Source organism: Accipiter gentilis, chromosome Z, assembly GCF_929443795.1.
Source record: "Accipiter gentilis chromosome Z, bAccGen1.1, whole genome shotgun sequence".
In the NCBI taxonomy this organism is placed as follows: domain Eukaryota; kingdom Metazoa; phylum Chordata; class Aves; order Accipitriformes; family Accipitridae; genus Astur; species Astur gentilis.
Genome location: NC_064919.1, coordinates 37,606,398 through 37,626,391, shown reverse-complemented (window position 1 = coordinate 37,626,391; position 19,994 = coordinate 37,606,398). Strand labels below are relative to the sequence as shown.

Genomic DNA, 19,994 nt, shown 5'->3' with positions numbered 1-19,994 from the left:
GCAAGGATGGGGTCTCAGGAATATTTTATACAAATTCATGCTCCTCCTTTATATGAGTATCTTCAGATTAAAACATTATAACAGATCCTGTAAAACTTCCAGTGCCCTTAATGCTGTTGACTTCAGAGAGGGTTATTTTACCAGGCCTCTTAGGGATTATTTAGTAACTCAAAGGACCGTACCAGTCATGCTGGTAACTTTCAAGTCAAATACATACAAGCACAAAGTGAAATTTGTTCCTACTACAGTCACAAAAAAGTATTGTCCCTTATTGAAATACAGCTCTCCTTTTTGCAAATATTTTACCAAAATGGTGAAAAAAAATGCAAAAAAACATAATGCATATTATCTCTTTCATTTCTGTGTTTGATGCATAGTTGCTTCAAGAGTTGGTTTAAACCAGCACACTGTGCAGTTAATGCTCACAGACCAGAAACAAAAGAAGATAAACCTATGGACACTGGCTTAAACATAATGTTTAGAGCTCCTTAACTTGAACTGGAACATCCTAAGAAAAAGAAAGAAATGAAAAAAGCCTGAAAGCCACCAGTTTAAAATAATACCTCTCACTCTCTTTTCTCTGGCATTTGAGCAGTTAGAGTTTGCATTCTGAATAACATGTAATTGATATGACTGATTGTTTTCCAGATGTAAATGAGTGCTCATTAAGTGACAGTCTCTGCAGAAATGGCAAGTGTGTGAACATGGTTGGAACATACCAGTGTTCCTGTAACTCTGGGTACCAGGCCACTCCTGACAGACAAGGCTGCATAGGCAAGTGTTGTACACCTTCACCTGTGTATTTGTGCTTCAGCATATATTGTTTCATCTGTCTTTGTCATTTCATACCTTGCTTTTGAAACTGAGCAGGGCCATCTCATCTGCTGTTAGGCACATCATGAACTGTCATGGACCCTTCTTTTACCTTAGAAATATAAAGAAGATATAAAAATACTGTTGCTGTACTGAGCTCTGTAGAATACGTTGAGAAAAAAATTTCTTATGGCACTATTCCATTAAAATCAAAGGCTTGAGCTAACAACCAGAAAATACTGCTTAATTTCTTGATCAAGCAAGAACAGCCCCATGCATTGATAGCTTCTCTTTCACTTTTTCTCTTTATTGTATGCATCTCTTAAATCCTTAACTGGAGTAATACTGAATTATGTAGTTGTCATCACACTGGTAAGGAGAACAGAGGTATCAAGATTTTTTTATTTGTTGTTTTTGTTTATTTTTTTTCAAAAATATAAATTTGTGCTACTTTTCAAGCTTTAATGAAATGTAAGTTACTTCATTACTTCCCACATGTTGTGTTTTGCACTTCTTTTTTTACATCTGTAGCGATACATATAAACAAAAGCAACAACAAAAAGTAGCCACTTGCTCCCACAGATGAAAATGCAGCTGAAAGAGAGAAAGCTGAACAAAATATAAATCAGAGACAGTAGAGTGAGAACAAAAATTCATAATCATGTCGCTGATAAAGTGTTTCATCTGCTAAGTAAAATGGCAGAGAAGATGACTTTTCCTTATTGTCCTGGTTTCGGCTGGAATAGAGTTAATTTTCTTTCTAGTAGCTGGTATAATGTTATGTTTTGGATTTAGTGTGAGAAGAATGTTGGTAACACGCTGATGTTTTCAGCTGTTGCTAAGTAGTGTTTATAGTAAGTCAAGGATTTTTCAGCTTCTCATGCCCAGCCAGCGAGAACGCTGGAGGAGCACAATTAGTTGGGAGGGGACACAGCAAGGACAGCTGACCTAAACTGGCCAAAGGGGTATTCCATACCATGTGTTGTCATGCCCAGTATATAAACTGGGGGGATTTGGCCTGGGGGGATTGGTGCTCAGGAACTAACTGGGCATCAGTCGGCAAGCAGTGAGCAATTAAGTTGTGCATCACTTGTTTTGTGTATTCCAATCCTTTTGTTATTATTGTCATTTTATTATTGTTATCATTATTAGTTTCTTCCTTTCTCTTCTATTCAACTGTTCTTATCTCAACCCACAAGCTTTACCTTTTTCCTTTCAATTCTATCCCCCATCCCACTGGGTGGGCAGGGAGTGAGTGAGCGGCTGCATGGTGCTTAGTTGCTGGCTGGGGTTAAACCACAACACTTACAAAAGTAGACTTACTACTACTTATGTTGCTTCCCCAGATATTGATGAATGTATGATAATGAATGGAGGCTGTGACACCCACTGCACTAACTCAGAAGGCAGCTATGAATGTAGCTGCAGTGATGGCTATGCTCTAATGCCAGATGTCAGGACATGTGCAGGTAGGTTTGAGTATCTTAAAAGTTCCAGCATCATATCTTTCAGCCAATATGAACATGGTATTCTTTTAGCTGAGCTGTGCCAGGGTGACAGAATTATTATCTCCTTTTTTTTTTAATTCAGATATTGATGAATGTGAAAACAGTCCAGATATCTGTGATGGTGGGCAATGTACTAATATTCCAGGGGAATATCGCTGTCTCTGTTTTGATGGATTTATGGCTTCTATGGACATGAAAACTTGTATTGGTAAGTAGCTGTATGCACCAAATTTAATGTAAGTCTAAAAATTCTGTAGCTAATGTTTTAGGATGTTCTGCTGAATCCTTGAAAGTGGATATTGAAACTATATTATACAAAAAAATAACCTGTAAATCTTTCTTGCATGTCACTATAGATATCAGGAGGGTGTGTGCACACTCACAGACACACACACGGAGCAGAAACCAGTTATACGTAATGCTGAGCAACGCTGTCCTGAGCGGGTTTTGTCTCCTTTTTTCCATAGAGTTGAATTTTAAGATTTTCTTTTCACCTCACTTTTATGTTATTACCTGTATTTGTTTTCAATTTTGCACACATACTCCATGTTCTTGAATGTTTAGAAATTATCTTTTCAATAATTTTTTCATATTAGCCATGTTAGTAGCTGTAAAATCAGAATACTTTTTTTTCATTTTATACACAACTCCTCTTAAATATTCTTCTCTAGGAAAACAGTATCCGATATTAAGGTTAGAAACACACAGTGAGAAAATGTGAATTTCTGCCATGTATGTAATTGCTTTCCTTGCTAACAGCATCATCCAGTTTGTCAAAAAGCCTTTGAGATAACTACAGTTTCTTACTGAACCTAACACTACTTTCAACAAAGTACTTGATTTTTTTTCAGCAAAAATATTTGCAGTATCTTGTATTTGTTTGACAGTATGTGAAATTAGGTGATCTTTGCCATTTAACTAGTGTAAAATTGGAGCTATTTGAATAAAGTAAAAAAGTTGATATAGGTGTAACTAATAAGATGACTATGTTTTAACTACAAGTTTTTAATCAGATCTTTAATTGTAAGCTATTTAGCTTTCAAATGAGGTACATTCTGGAATAACGTTAAAGCCTTGTATTATAGCTGAAAGCCTATACTGAAGATTTAGCATGCAGCATGAGAATCTAAAACACAGTTCAGGTACAAACTACATTATTCTTTAGGAGAGGTTTTGTTCCTAATGGAAAGTTTTCATCATATATGTAACACTCAGTAAAATTGCAAAGAACAGGGAGATACCAGTAGCAAACATGCCTCACTCTTGAAACTTCAGTCACATCAAGGTAGCAAGTGCTGAGCAGTCACATTGTTGAGGTGTCTGGGAAGGGAGTCTGGCACAAGATCACATCTACAGTCCTGATGCCCTGTTTTACCTTGTGACTATTTTTTTTTAATATGAGGTTGTGGGAAGACTTTTCTAGTTGTGGTTTATCACTTGTTCTTTCTGCAAGTGTCTTTCCCCAGTTCACCTGCAGCCTGACTTCTCCTTGAATGTTGCTTTTGTGGTGGCTTTGTGTCTTTGTATGTGCCAGAGATAGCTCTAACTTTTGGAAGGATTTCTTCTCAAGGGCATGTTCTCAATGTCTCTGCTCTTTATCCTCTCCCAAAATGGCTTTCAGCAACACCATTAGGACAATGGTTATTGACCTATTCTTTCATTCCTACTTAACCTCAGCTTTGATAGACATTTTGATTTTTCTTCCTCTCTTGAAATGTCTTGAAGTTTCTTTCAACTTCTTTCACAATCAGAGGGACTTTGTTTCTTGTCAGCAAGGAATTCGCCCCACCACACACAACATACACACTTGGGATTGTTGACTAAAAATTATTTCCTAGCTACCCATTTTCTAGTAGCATAGCAGAGTAATAAATATAGGTCTGTACTAAAAGCTGCCAGTGATCCATAGGAGTTCTCTGAAACCTAAATGGAAGGCTGTGCCAGAGCTACTTATAGCCATAAGCTACTAAGAGAAGGAGTTTGAAGTTCCCTTGAGGTGTTAAGAGTTCCCTATTTAATATGCTTCATAGTTCAGGCATTTCCAGTGAGATTTTTGAAGAAATAGGTCAATCCTTATGTTCCAGGGGTGTCTCAGCAAGCAGAACTACAAGTTTGCAGCTTCTGCAACTGGGGAGACTTAAGAGCATGGCAGCTTTTCTTTGCCTCATAGTGTGACAGCTGAATATACTAGGGAAATAAAGGTTACTGTAGTGGGAGTGTTTAGAAGACTGACAAAATCAGCCCTGTTTTAAAATACAAAACTAAATTTTACTAAATTCATTTAATAACAACACATTTGCCAATGGTCAGTTCTTACACAATATTGATTATTACTATTGCACATACAAAACTTAGTTTTTAACCATCACATTCTAAATTATATGCAAGCATACAATACCACAGAGCTGTTATGGGTAGTTTGCATTGACTGGCTTCCAGCCCTTGGTGTTGCTTAGGCACAAAGGTCAAGGTGATCAGGCTTGAGCACTTGTCTACAAGAAGAGCTGGAACTGAAGTGGGTCTGTCTTCTTTCTTCTCCAATTTTCCATGCTTATGTTTTTATGCTATTGCCCCCCTCACAAAAAGGAGGGTCCCTTCTACTCCTTGTATGGCTTATCTTGTTTTCTTGTCTTGCCAGTCATTCTTCTGGTGTACCTGTGAGGTTTTCCTGCCTATCTGCAGTCCCTTCTGCCGATATTGTCTTTTGTCTGGCAACTTCTATGACTTTGATGTGTCCTACATGCAGCTATGCCCATTTTTCTTTGTCCTTTTGGCAGTCTCCCTGCTCACATCCTTATGCAAAACTGTGGCTATGCCATCACAGTATTAAACAATACTTACATGCTATTGCTAGTTACACTGTTTTAACATGCTCATATTGGGGGTTAAGGCAAGCTAATATTAATTATATGCCAATTAATACACTTTTAATTTATATGTGATGTGGCCATCTGCTTTGGCTGCATTACATCACATCTTACTTTTCTCAAAACGACAATTACAAGTACCAGAAATGCCTTTTTGTCCATAATACAGTAACTCTCTTTAATGTCATAGTATAATACTGTTAGTTAATATCATTTCAAGGGACGAATGGAAATACTGGACAAGGTATTTGAAAAGCTTTTGGGCAGTAAGGCCCCACTACAGTATGACTCAGAACACTCATACGAAACTCCTCAGTTATCCACTTGACAGGTGCCCAATTCTAGTTTGTTCTTATACCTGTTTCATTGTTTCATAAGATTCATCATCTTTCCTAAGTTGAATTCTCATTAAAAAAACTGATTGAGTTTATTATTTTTTATAATTTTGAAAAATGCTATTCAGAGGTATCAACACACTTGTATATATCACTATTCAATTTTAAATAGTGATCAAAATGTGCAAATTGAAACCTGTAGGTAATATCAGTACAGGAAAAGTAATCAATTTACTGTATAAATTCTTCTTTGGAAGAAAATTATAGCTATATTATGATCAATAATATGTTTTTTTAAAAATCCTTTAAAGCAGTTCTTGTAAGAAGTAATTGACTTCATAGCCCAATAATTAGCATTCTATGCTGTGGTATTTGGACTACACATTCATCCTTACTTGTTTTTAGGGATTTAAAAGAATACAGAATGGAACAGCTGAAATATATTATGATGAAGATTAATAAATGCCACATGTTGCAGGAGTGGACCATGCTTCTGATATTTTCACCTGAATGGAAGTATTCCAAAAAGACAAAGTATGCAGTAAAATGGCAGTAATGTTCAACTAATATTGAATTTATGCGCACTTACAGATGTGAATGAATGTGATTTGAATTCCAACATCTGCATGTTTGGGGAGTGTGAAAACACTAAAGGTTCCTTCATTTGTCACTGTCAGCTAGGATATTCAGTCAAGAAAGGATCCACGGGATGCACAGGTAAAGCAAATTTCCAGCATATACGTCATGGTATGTATATATCTTGGTTGGCTTTCAGGTAAAATACATGCACAAGTGTTCACACTCAAGTGAGAGATTGGTATCTATACATAACAGTAAATTTAAGACTACGTATTTTACATTTGTCAGCATGTATCCAGAGTTTGAAAAAGTACCTTCCTTTACCAGTATTGATATAATATGAGAGACCCCTTACATAACCGTAATTTTAAAGACAAAGCTTTTTTCAGTATAGGTTTGGGGAAACATAGCTTGGGTGGGCACAGCTGCATTTGTATTAGAAGTATTTTAGCAGTACTCATTTGTCATATATACTTAAAGTATGAACTCATCTGTCAACTGAAGCTGCAGGAAATGACCCTGTGTCTAAGAACAAGACAAAAGGAAAAAAAGTAAAAGAAAAGAATAAAAACCAGTGATGATGTAAGAGGAAAAGTATATTACATCCTTCAATCCATGCTAACAAGTTTTACAGAATCATAGTCAGTCAGTTTCAAACTCTATGAGTTCCTGTGATAGTTAAGCAGTAACTTCTTTTCTGCAAGCTGGGTCCACAGCATTCAGGAAGCTAAGGTCATCCAAAATTATTCTCCTGGGAAAGTTGACAGAATTTCACCTATAATTTGGTCTTTAACAATTTGTTCTGTAATTACTAAGATCTTGGACTAATCATTTTTGCAACCGAAATGTGCCTGTGCACCCAAAGGTCTCATCCCATTTTTAGACATATAAAGGTCAGCATATTTAAAGTGTATGGAAAACAGCTTTAATTTCAAACTGAAAAGCAGTTGTAAGAAAGCAGATTAATTCTGTCGTGTTTACAAACAATGAGCAAAATGAAAAGACAATTGTCACTATTTTTTATTAATTTATAATACAAAGTAACTTGCTTGAGTTATTCTGTAGTCTTGAACATTTGTTTTTTCAAAGGACTGCAAACCTGCACAGTGGAAATAAGCAACATGTAAAAGGAACATAATTTGTAGTAGTCCAGTGCTCTTGATGTAAATACTAATAGTTTATTTTGTGCTTGTAGATGTGGATGAGTGTGAAATTGGTGCTCACAACTGTGACATGCATGCTTCATGTGTCAATGTACCCGGAAGTTTTAAATGTAGTTGCAGAGAAGGATGGGTTGGAAATGGTATTAAATGTATTGGTAAGTATACAGAAAATAAAGCTTTTCCTTTTTTTCTTTTTTTCTTTTCTTTTTTAATGAAAGCATGTAATGTGACTGTGTGATTACTCCATTAGAAATGAAGTGTAACTCTTCTATCTGCTGTACTCTGTGGATAGATGGGTATGCAAGCTTCTTACGTTTCAGGGGTTTGGTTTTCTGAAAAAAAAAAAGGTTTTGTCTCAGAAGCCTCTCTGTGTAACATCTTATGGAATTAACAATGTATTTTAGAAAGTTTACCTACAACTGCTAGAATGTGCAAAATAAAAAAAAAAGGGTCAAAAATAAAATGCAATTTGTTTTGTGATTTCCTGCCAGTAAGATACCATTTCTGTTACTTAATACCATTTTTTGTAAATGTACTGTAGTATATCTAGTTTATAGGCCCTAATGTGAAGCAGATTGGACTTGAGGTATGGGAAACTTGATTCTGCTTTTGCTGGGCTGCTAGAGTAGCGTTGTGTCCTCTTGTCTTCATTTTTTAGATTGCTGTGTAAATATTGTAAAAAAACATTTGACTTTTTTTCAGAACATTTAGGGTTGTATGGAAGGTGAGCTTTATTTAAGAATTAGGTTTTATTGGTGTAATATGTGAAAGAAAAATACCATATTACGAGATTTTACTGCAGGCCAGATCTTCTAAGCTTTTTAAGCCATATCTGACAAAAAGGGAAGGTCCCCTGGTCTTTATTATTATAATTCAATTAAAAATATGTGAGGTTCTACTAAGTAAATAAAAAGTTCCATTTGAAGGAGAAAACTTTAGAAAGTTTTTCCAGCAGCGTCCTCATAGTTAGAATAGCTCCTGGATATAGCATTCTTCCAGGAGACCACTCTGCGTATGGGTGAGAAGGGAATGTCAGTTACCCCATAGCACTAGCTAGTGTGACTGATTTGTCATGGACCCATATGGCCGTTCCCATCAAACGGGCCCTTGAGGGGAAGGGAAATTTCTTCTTTCTTTTTCTGTGTGGTTTTTTTTGTTGTTGTTGTTGGTTTTAATCCAAGTTTAATCCAAGTAAATAAGAAAGCTTGCATTAACTTTCATGGGGTTACATTGTTGTCACATTCTTCTGTTACTTGAGAAGTCTCTCTAAATGTACAGCAGATTTTCACCTCACTATATTTCTTTGGTTTATTGGGTTTTTAACTAATTTTGAATTCAAGTTCTTTAAAATAATATTAATGTTCAAGTAACAAGTCAGCTGAACTCCATCTGTTGCTTGGAAACATTTTGCCCAATCCCAGACATTTTAATTTAAAGGAAGAGATATTAAAATGAAATCACAGCAGATTAACCCTGCATCTTCTAATGAAAACTTTGTGTATTTATGGAGACATAAATAATCTTTGCACTTGTTAGCTTGACAGTTAATTGTAAGCCAGGTATACTAACTGCTTATTTACTGCTTGCACTCTTTTGCCCGTGATGTGCAGATCTTGATGAATGCTCCAATGGGACCCACCAGTGCAGCGTGAATGCTCAGTGTGTGAACACCCCAGGGTCATACCGCTGTGCCTGTGTGGAAGGATTTACTGGGGATGGATTTACTTGTTCTGGTACGAAGTTTCTGTGAAAGCTGACTTGTCCCTGGTTGTTTCTGTTGTATGGAAGATTTGCAAACTAGATCTAAGCCCAAAGTGCAAGATAACAAATGTAAAAGTGTCTTAAGATCAGGATTCTTCCCATCTGCTGAAAAAGTGCTAATAAAGGCAACTGTTTGTTCCTTTGATCTGTGTGCCAAATTGGACCCACTGGTCCCATTTGTTGGGTGAAGTTCCTGTCTGCTCCTTTTTCTTCCTCCTCCTCCTCGTGCCAGTTTTTTTGAATGTGTGTGTGCTGCTTGCAGCAGCAGACTTTCTATTTAAGAATACAAAACACCAGCTCTCTGTTTTGGTTCCTGTCTTGTAGGCCATGTCTGGCTCTGGCAGGGAAGGCATCATCTGTTTTTCCCTTACTATGTTAGTTGAACAGGATTTAATCATGAACACAGGACTTTTTTAAAAGAAAAACAATTACAGTTGAAAAATATTGCCCATTATCTGTGCATTTAAATTTGTCAGTAAATGTTCACTTTTAAGAATGAACAATGTTTAGCACACAGCAAGTGATTCAAAATAAATGACATGTAAAAGATTCTATAAAGTGTAAAGATTTTATATTAAGCATTAATGGCCGAGTATTGTGGTTTTTATCACTGACAGAGTGGAGATGCAACAATATCTTTGCTCTTGAATTCTAACATGACCTTTATGTGGTCAAAAAGTTTGAAGTACTGAAAGAATGCATACTAATGATACTAAAATACCTAGAAACTAATGTGAATGCATTCATTATTAGCTAACTAGCTCATTTTAAATCAAAATTCATTTATACCTTAACAAGACAGTCTTTTGATTAGAATTGTAAGGTTTATTTATTTCAGAATAAGGATCTTCAAATACTATTTGTTTATGTGTTTCAAGTTTATGGTTAATGAACAAGAATGTCCATCCCTATTATTAACACACCATGTTTCAGTTTTTCTGTTTTTTAAAAATCAGATGCAATACTAGGGGTTGACTAATAAAATGAAGACATTATATTGGAAATTTTTTCAGACAATCATAAGCATATCTGACAAAATTATGAGTCCTTATGATGACTGCAATGGTGAATGCCCTTCGTCATTCTGCTCTTCTATAGCTCTTTTAAAAAAAAAAATCACTTTTGGGACATAGTAGGAGAATCCCCAGTAGTGTGCAAATGGTAGCTGTAAAATTCATAATCCTCAAAGAATTTTTTCTAAAATGCATATGAAAATAATTTTCTATGTATGATTCACTTAAGAAAGTTTGCCTTCTGAATGTGTTTTATGTCAAAGTAACATAGCAATATGTACCAGGAGACTTAACTTTTGACTTTGTAAGCAAAATATTCAACTTATCTGTCAAAGCTAATAGTACTGAATCTGAAAATCCTGCATTATTAATAAAAAAATTAATCTGTTAATGAAAAACAAGGAGTAAGGAATCATGGCAGGGTAAAAGGAATAATTTTGGAGTGGTGTTATGTTTGATTTTCTGCATTCTTTCAATTTACTTCACCTTCAGGTGTAAATCTTTTGGTTTATATCAACAATACTCAACAGCATTATTATGTTGAACATCAGGATATTATTTATATTTTGGTAGTAAAACGTGGTTTCAAAGAAATTTTCTGTCTCCCGCAGATTTTGATGAGTGTGCAGAAAATGTTAATCTGTGTGAAAATGGACAGTGTTTGAATGTCCCTGGTGCCTACCGTTGCGAATGTGAGATGGGATTCACTCCCGCCTCGGACAGCAAGTCGTGCCAAGGTAAGCCACCGGTACTTCAGGTTTGTTTTCCAAATTTGGATTGGCTGCTATAAAATAAAAAAACAACAAGTGCTGGAAGGACCTCAACCTGGACGCAGATTATTCAGCATGTGCTTCACGTATAAGTAATTTTTTTAAGCAAGGATTATTTTGCAGTGTGAATTATGATGAAGGTAGCTTTCATCTTTTTATTAAGTTTTCCTGGAGTTGGTCCAAAAATCCCAGAGTAGATGTTTGGTTCGATAATTTTATTTTTTTTATTTCTCTTCCTTTTGTCACTAGTGAATAGTGTGTGAAAAGCCCTGTGTTCATCACTATTTTATTTAGTATGTTTACACAGGAGACACAAACTGCATTAAGTGACCTCAGTTTAAAATAAATGTTTTCAGGAAAACTGAATCACTGCTGTATTTAACAAGTTTGTAACACTCCTTAAGATGCATACTGGAGATTTTTTATCATCACCCTTTCTCTCTCAATATTGTACGAGATCATCTGAAGTGCAAAAGGGATTATTATCTTTCTAGTCCAGTTTAGCTTCTATTCCCTGTTGGGTTCTTATGTCTTTTTTTTGTCTAATGTAAGAGAACTGTATATTAGATAAAGTCTTTTTAGCAGGTGCTCCAAAGCTTTTTAGCTTATTCCATATTTAATGATTGAAACCTCATAACATCTTAGGAAATTATTGATGAGACAGTAAAGACAGATTCCAAAATGTAGTCTCTAAAATTCAGTCCATAACTTGGCACGTTCAAACATTCAGGTGTACATGTATGAATCAAATTTCTAGCTGTAGAAAAATTGCACATGATTCTGAAAAATTAGCTATGCAACTGTTTTGGTCAGATCTGATAATAATCACCAAGTATTGTCAATCACCTTTACTGAATTTCTCAGTGCAGCTCAGTTAGTTAGTCATATTACAGACATGCCAATTTTCTAATAAAAATCCCCAAATAGATGTCAACCAATCAATGTTTTGAAAAGCAGTATGATTCTCATTCTTGGGACAGCGGGTGACCAACATTTGGCTTTTTAATTGGTCCACAAGGATGCTCTGAAAAATAAATAGAATAATTTTGGAAAAATCCTTGGTATATTGGTATATTACTGTGATTCCAACAGAGATCTGAAAGCATTCCATAGATTAAATTGTGCTGTTGGAGAACTAAAAGATCTGGGTGCTGAATATTTGAAAGAAGTTATCTTCTTTTTTTTTTTTTTAAGTTGATAAACTAATTTGTCCTATGATAAGGTGACTTCTTGGCTGATTACTGCACTCAAAGGACAAAATCCAAAGCCTGGATTTAGTACAATGATTTTAATACAAATAATTCATCCAATTTCTTCAGAAATCATGAGATGTCAGTACATTATTTTCTTAATGATACAGTCTTTTCCATAACTTTATAAAGCTTCAACTGAACAAAAGTTGTGTTCTTGACCTGATTTGGAGGTCATTCCATGACTGTACTCCAAGCTACTTAGAAACCTTCCTTTCATTTCCAGTTTAGTTTACTGAGAACTGTTGGATATTAGGCATTTATCTTAGATTTTATTTTCCCTTAAAAATTTATATCTCTCTCCTCCTCAAAAGTATCCCCTTATCATATGTTCCTATAAAAAGGCATTATATCACTTCTCAAGCTTTGGCTAAGGTAAGCAAGCCAAGTTCAATATAGATATTTCATTACTTTAGTAATTTTAATATCCCTTTTTCACACCTCATCCAATTTTTGTTCAGCACTCTTCAACAGATCACTGTACACAGAATTTCAAATGAAGATTTAGCTATGCATTGTAAAAAGGTTTTAATGCTTTCCACTTACTGTCTCTGCCAAAAATAGCTCACTGGTACATGCTAGAGTTGCATTAGCCTTTTGCACAGCTGTTTTATTTTGGCAACTTAAAAGTCTTGCTATCATACAGTATATGCAGGGTTTTTTTCCCTGTTATCTTAGCTACCTTCAGCTCATAGTTTGTTTCTAAAACTGTAACTTTGCACTCTATGCTGTTAACATTTAACTTTTCTAGCACTGTAGTCCACAATGTAATCTGATTTTCTGTCAGTGTCTTTCAACCTTATTTTGTCTTCAGTTTACATGAGCACACAGGCAGTCCCTTACATGCATCTTAGCTCGCTTATTACATAGTTACTATATAACTGGTTTAATGTGGGTTTGAGAAAATCATAGAGAATTCTTACTTCCTATATTGCTTTTCCCTGTATTCTTTCTCCAAGGAGATAAAAGTAACTGTTGATGCCTACTCTCTCTTTCTTCTTAGTATACAGACTATGAGCTAGGAAATGACTGACCCATTTGTGTGGTGTTATGCTTCATTCCGTTTAACACACATTTTGAGAAAAACTTACTGGCTTTTTGACTTAGCTTTCATTTTGAGTCCTGAGAAGTCAGTTTTGCTATTTTTACTTCACACTAGCTAAGACAGGAATAAGTAACAAGCAGCTTAATGGCGAATGCCTCATGAATCCCTAGATATAGCGTTCTATACAAAATCAAAAGTGATTACTCAGTTTTGCTTTTTTAAATATGTTAAGTTACATGGCTCTTCATTTGCTTTTAGTAGTACAACACACTATTGTAATATTAATATGGTAATGATACATAACTTTCTGTTCTTAATATATTCCTTCAGATATTGATGAGTGCTCCTTCCAGAATATATGTGTATTTGGTACCTGTAACAATCTACCAGGAATGTTTCATTGTATCTGTGATGATGGCTATGAACTAGATCGAACCGGGGGAAACTGTACAGGTACATCTCTTCTGTTCAGAAGACTCTGTTCAAGACTTAATTTTTTTTATTTGATTGCACCAAGCTACTTTAAAGATGAGTTCACAAAACGTTCATTGTATTCTTTTACAACAAGAGTACATTTTTCCCCACTAAATAAGCAATATGTAGAATTATATGCTTTGGAGTTGGTTTAAGAATGGAACAGAAAGAATGGCTTCTTAAATATGCAGCTCTACAAAGGTTATTTCTAAATGTTTGATGAATTATTAGTAGTTCTTTTGTTCCAATTACAGCTAAAATTCACTTGTATTTGAAATTTTCTTGTGCATTTTGTCTTAAAAACTAAAATTATTCTTCTATTCTGTCCAGTGAGCGGATTTATAAAGTAACCTTTCTATTTTAGATATCGATGAATGTGCCGATCCCATTAATTGTGTTAATGGTCTTTGTGTAAATACTCCTGGAAGGTATGAGTGTAATTGCCCTCCAGACTTCCAGCTGAATCCTACTGGAGTGGGTTGTGTGGGTAAGTAAAAGCTATCTGAAGTATTACTTTAGAAATCACAACCAAGGTGACTGTTCTGATGCAAATGAGGGTAGCAAGACAGAAAAATTATACTTAAACGTGCTGCATATCCTGTTATACAGTTTTCTAGAGATGGAGTTAATTATTTTAACTGATTAATCGTTTTTATAGTTTCTTTAAAATACATCTTTTTAAAATTTGTCAAAATGTATATTATCTGCATTTCCATTCTCCTAACAGTCAACAATTCTCATTTAAAAAACAAAATTTTTTTAATCCTAGATGTGACTTGGGACTGATTTATGTGTTTATCTTAAGTCTAAACTGCATAATCTATGTAAATCTACGTAATTCTCACTGGCTTACACAGACTTAAAGTGAGTTTTCATTACTTTTCCCCCTTGCCACATGATGAAGGGCTGTCGTGTGATTAGAGTGTATACTAGCAGTCTCAGGAAGTTTTGGGGAAGAGGGGGGTTGAGAGAGGGGCTAAGGTTCATCCATAATGATTTGTTTGTGATCCTGGGAAAGTCTTCTAAATTTTAATTGGAAAACAGCCTTTTTATTTTATTACTTATATACAATTCCTGCCTTAATAGTTTTCTTCTGCAGTTGCAGTCTGACCTAAGTTTTTAACTTTGTCTCACCTGAAGATTCAGTTGAAGCAATGAAATCTTGCCTTTTTGGCTACCCTTCTGCAGCATGTAACTGCTAAGATCCTCATTCTTCCCTACAACCAGATGCTGTGTATGATTAGCCCTGCAAGCCCTGAATTATGACCAAAGAATTTAAGTGATGTCTGAAGAAGCTTATGAGAATGAATTATCCTACTGCTAGCTGACTTGTGTTTCACTAAAAAATGGGAGTTTGAGTTGGCACTCTACTTTGGGACCAGTTGTCCTGATGACATTTTTGGCAGAGGTGCCATGTTTCCTCAAGGAAGCCTCCACAGCGGAAGGGAACCTACTCAAGGGTCAATCTAGCAGCACTAGAGTCCCAAATGAGAGAGCAAGCCCTCCCTTTCTGAAGAAAAAATGTTGAATAAGAAAGTGGTAGGAAAACTGTTTGACCCTTCCTGATTTCTGTGCTGAGGAAATACTACTAGGACTGTCCCTCTCTGTGGTACAAAGGCTCTTTTCCTTTCCCATGTATAAGAAGCATTTTTTGTTTCTGAATGACTGATTGCACAGAAAAGAGACTCCTAAGACTTAGCCCCCCCTAAGCAAACATGGGGGTTTTGGTTGGGGTTTGGGTTTTTTCAAGTACAGACAGTGGCAGAACTGGAATCCACTTATCTGTCTGTGGGAGGAGCTGCAAGCCTTGGGTGTACGCTTTCCATCTCTCTACAGCCTGATTCTATGACAAAGTGCAAAAAACATTCAGTGAACATTCAGCTTCTGCTTTTGACAGGGGCAAGAAAAACCTTTGCTTTCCATGAAATATCATCAGAGTAAGATAATAGAAATAAAGCCCTAATCCATGAATGAAATGATACTTTAGTGCCCAACTTTTTTAGAAGCCCTTGAAGAGATGGGGCACCATGTGCAACCAAAAACATATTAGTTATACTATTTTATGTGATTATAGGCATGTTAGGTTTTGAACTTTTTTCTTTCACCAGCAGTTCTCATTTGTAATATTTCCAGAGGGTTAAATGATTTTTCATGGGAAGTGGAAACAGAGAGAGTTGCCATTCCAATGCATCTATGCTAGTTCTAGTTCTAGATTTGGTATACTTTGGGTATGTCTACTTTAGTGACTTATGCAGCCCAAAGAGGGAAGAATTGACGTTCAGTTTGCTTGTGATCCTTCGTAGTCTCAGGACTGCAATTCCAAATTGCAACTTGACTTGCAATGATGTTTGTGTCACTGGCACGTGGTAAAACATTATCCAGTTTTCACTCTAAGCTTGTAGTCATTTGGGAAAAAAAAACCACAGAGACTAGTGGACCTCACCAAGAAAAAGAATTGCTTCTGGAATGGACAAGTTGTGCTGAAAAATGTTCCAGAAACTTCTTGTCAAAAGGATAGCAGCTTCTGGTTCTCTTCAATAGCACTCTCTCTTGCATGCTTGAGCAAAAAAGGCGGAGGAATTTAAATTCCAGTTCCTTTCAGAAGAAACAGAAATATTATCCTTGGCAAAGAGGAACATAGTGCTGTGTGAAGACAGTTCATATAAGGAGTAAACTGAAACCTAAAACTCTTGATGGACTCAGTATCAATATTCTGCGAGAGAATTCCAGGCTCGGCCTTTGTTCCAAGGTCTATCATCTCCTATTGTTCTTAATGGGCCTGAGGTCTTGGGCTGAAGCCGTCTTCCAAAATGGTCATTGTTTTTCACTTTTCCCAAGAAGAATGAAGCCAAATCTCTTGGCCTTTCTTAAAAAGGCAGATGTCTTGTGCTATCACAAATGGAGAGAAGCATGCAGTTCCTCTGAGAACATGAGGGGATAGGTATTCTCAGAATAACCATGTTTGCATTGTTCCAGCTCTAGTCCACTACAAGAACCTCAGGATATGCCCTTTTAAAAAGGCAGTTCACTTTACTCACTTCTAATGTTGTCTTAAAAAAAAAAAAGGACTTCCACTCTGACATATCTGATCAGTGATCTCAGGTAAATCTTGCCTCTAGGGAGATAAAGATATCCTGTTTGAAGTTTCTTCCCTTTCCATCAGAGGCTTAGAGGTACAGAATACATATGCCTCTGCCACTCAATTCTTACTGAGTATTTTAGCTTTACAACAGTGTGCATTTATGGTGAGATACTGAAATTTGTTGTAGAATATGTGGGGCCCAGGCCCCTCCTTTTTTACAATCTCTGCTACAGTATGCTCTTAAAACTGTGCAGAAAGATTCACCCAAACTTATCTATTAATGCTTAAATTTGAATAAATTTAAATTGTTTGGAAAGATTGAAGGTTTTCTCTTGATTGATGTTAAGACCCTTTAAAAAAATACTCACTCTGAAAATTAATGTGAAGTTGTGTTTTTGTATTATACATACTTACCTAACTTGAGGATCTTAAGAACAAGTAGTTCCTAAAAATTCAGAAAGTTGCCTTCAAGGTTTTTTTCATAGATACATCCCAAACCTCAGGATAATTTGAAAACCCATGTCAAGACATTTTATAAACTCTGGAAATTTTGAAAGTATGAACTACCCACATTTATCATACTGTTTTCATTTTACTCCATGTAAATTGCTAAAGGCTGTAGCATCTGGCACTTGCTGCAAGCAGTAAATTAAAAATGTGATATTTCTTAGTAAAATATGCATTTGGGGAATTATTAAAAAATTCATTTATAAGTTTCTTAGTCATACCATTAACAGAAATAGTAAATATGCAGAAAAGATAATGGGTCCTTTATATAATGAATTTATCAAAAAATTTTTGAGTGGGTTTCTGTGCTTCTTTAGAGGCAACCTTTGATAACAAGTTAATTCATAGAAATGATCTTCAGAATTACAACACTGCTCTGCAAGAAATTAATGTTCATCTTATTTGACTGTAATAAATAATAATTTACTATGCTCTTATTCCTTGACTCACTGCTAGTTACTTCCCATTTATAAAGAACAAGGAGACAATATGTGCAGTAGTAAGAAAACTCACAGCTTTACTTCTCTTAGATTCCTTGCTCATTCCACTGAGGCCAGTAGTTGTCTAAATCATTAAGTTACAGTTTGAGTGAATTGATAAACTAATTCTCCTCAAACCTACTGCACATTTAGATTATTAGTTTCAGTGTTATTGTTTTTGGAGAACTTCTGTGGCAGTGGAAGAATTCTTCCAGTGACATGACTTTGTCCTGTGATTCCATAGAAAAATATATAAATTCTTCCAATTCCACAAGAGTCATAGCCTAGTCACAATCAGAATATGGAGAAGAAGTACTAACAGCAAACTGCAGCAAGGCTTCCGATGCTTTCTGGAGTGAAAAACTGGGAATAGTGTACGTGCTACATTAGATTATGGTGTGACTTTGGAAGACGTGCAGACATTTTAAACTCGTGTCTGGGTACTTAGGAAGCTGAAGCTACACATTTTCCTTGCTGTCTCTTTCAACATCAGTAATCGTCAGTGTTCATAAGTGTTTTGAGCTTGCCAATGACTTCAAAAGCACAATGTTATCTGAATTCCTGCTTCTAGATACAGAATGTTAAAATTAATGCCTGCTGTTCCTTTGTCCGGATCATTGTGTGCAGCTGTAGTCATATGTGTTTTATATGTAGATAACCGTGTTGGCAATTGCTACCTGAAGTATGGACCACGAGGGGATGGGAGCCTATCCTGCAACACTGAAATTGGGGTCGGAGTCAGTCGTTCCTCTTGCTGCTGCTCTCTGGGAAAGGCTTGGGGAAACCCCTGTGAGACGTGTCCCCCTGTAAACAGCAGTAAGTAAATGTTCTCTTATTCTCCCCGTGCCCTCTTATTGTAAAAGATGCTAACAAGGGATGAAGAAAGTATTTGAAATCTTGTACTGTATTATTATACATTTGTCTTTTAAGAATCTGATTTTATTCATGAGGCAGTGTTCTGGCACAGTTATAAAAGAAAATCTCCCTGCTGCTGTCAGAGGGGTGCTGCAGAGGTGTGGACCTGAGTATCATAAGACCTGACCTTTAGTATTCTGTGACTGACTTGGTGCCTATTCTCACAGTAATAAATCAGTGGAATTTTAGAAGGCACTTCCCACTGGACCAGGCCCATGTACTTTGGGTAGTTTTGGGCACTTTATTTTATTTGCTTTTACTTTTCTCCCATTAAAAAAAAAATCAAGGTAGTTGCAAATATGCTTATGTGCCTTAAGAATGGAAGCGATTGCATGCATCTACTAGGAATTTTTACTCAGCAACTCCATGTTGATAGGGAAATAAAGAAATTAATAATGCTTAGAACTCAAATCATGCCTTTAATTTGGAGAGCTGCAGGAGTTCTGAAAGGAGTGTTGTAACTGTTGGGTAACTATTTCTAAGTCACTCTTGAGTACTTGCAAAATTGTTACCTGATGATACTTACCAATTTGGTAGAGCTTTGAAGTTCTTTGAATGAATAATGCAGCAGAAATGTCAAGCATGTTGTTCTTAATAGTCTCACAATAGTATGAATTCCAATTTTAACACATACCTTTATCGATGCTATACTGACATTTCACATTAAAGAACTAGTCAAAATGGAAAATACATGCCTTTGTAAAGGCACACTACAGAGAAAATAACTTCGTCTGCCTTAATACTGCCTTAAGTAACTATGGTTATTGTAATATTTTAAGTAGAACTCTTAATCCTACCTTAATTTTCTACTAATCTAATGCACTAGCTTTATTTACTGTGAATAGGTCAAGAAGAGTAGAAAACCAATGACTGTAGGGAAGAAGGCTCATTAAAAAGACAATTGAAATTTTATGTTTCTGTTGTTAGCATTTTGTTCTTCACATGACTGACATGCTTTCTCTTGTTGTACTTTACTTTAGCGGAATATAATACTCTCTGTCCAGGGGGAGAAGGATTCAGACCAAATCCCATCACTATTATTTTAGAAGGTGCGTTTATTGTAAATGACTGATGGCTGATAGTACAAAAAAAGGGGTCATCTTTGGAGAGATGTATACAGGAACTATATTTTACAAAAATCATTACATTTAGTGCAAACCAAACCCCTCTGCTATTATGAATTAGACAACAATGTGATGAAAATGCATACTGTAAAAGAATATTGAAGAAGTCCAACAATATTTCAGTAGGAAAATAAGCTGGTGCATACTTTTTGTGTGCCTCCTTACTTGAACGGGCTTTTGAAATTGGCCCCTGAAGGATAAGTCATTTATGAAAATTACAGCTTATCAGTGGAAGGTATAAGTTTCAGGAAATTTTCATTGGACAAAGAAACTCTGGTTCCAATGAGTGTGCAGGAATGAGGAATTAGA

At 35.8% G+C, this 19,994-nt stretch overlaps 1 protein-coding gene across 2 annotated transcripts in view; it reads left to right on the top strand.

Moving 5' to 3' along the window:
- The window catches only part of FBN2 (fibrillin 2), a 170,587-nt gene that overhangs the window by 115,766 nt on the left and 34,827 nt on the right, over positions 1 to 19,994 (top strand). For both annotated transcript variants that reach the window (XM_049796454.1, XM_049796453.1), the window contains exons 28-38: positions 649 to 774; positions 2,160 to 2,282; positions 2,404 to 2,529; positions 6,115 to 6,240; positions 7,298 to 7,420; positions 8,876 to 8,998; positions 10,651 to 10,776; positions 13,435 to 13,557; positions 13,943 to 14,065; positions 18,301 to 18,462; positions 19,542 to 19,610. In XM_049796454.1, coding sequence (XP_049652411.1) covers positions 649 to 774; positions 2,160 to 2,282; positions 2,404 to 2,529; positions 6,115 to 6,240; positions 7,298 to 7,420; positions 8,876 to 8,998; positions 10,651 to 10,776; positions 13,435 to 13,557; positions 13,943 to 14,065; positions 18,301 to 18,462; positions 19,542 to 19,610 — 1,350 coding nt within the window. The remainder of the gene's footprint in view (positions 1 to 648; positions 775 to 2,159; positions 2,283 to 2,403; positions 2,530 to 6,114; positions 6,241 to 7,297; positions 7,421 to 8,875; positions 8,999 to 10,650; positions 10,777 to 13,434; positions 13,558 to 13,942; positions 14,066 to 18,300; positions 18,463 to 19,541; positions 19,611 to 19,994) is intronic.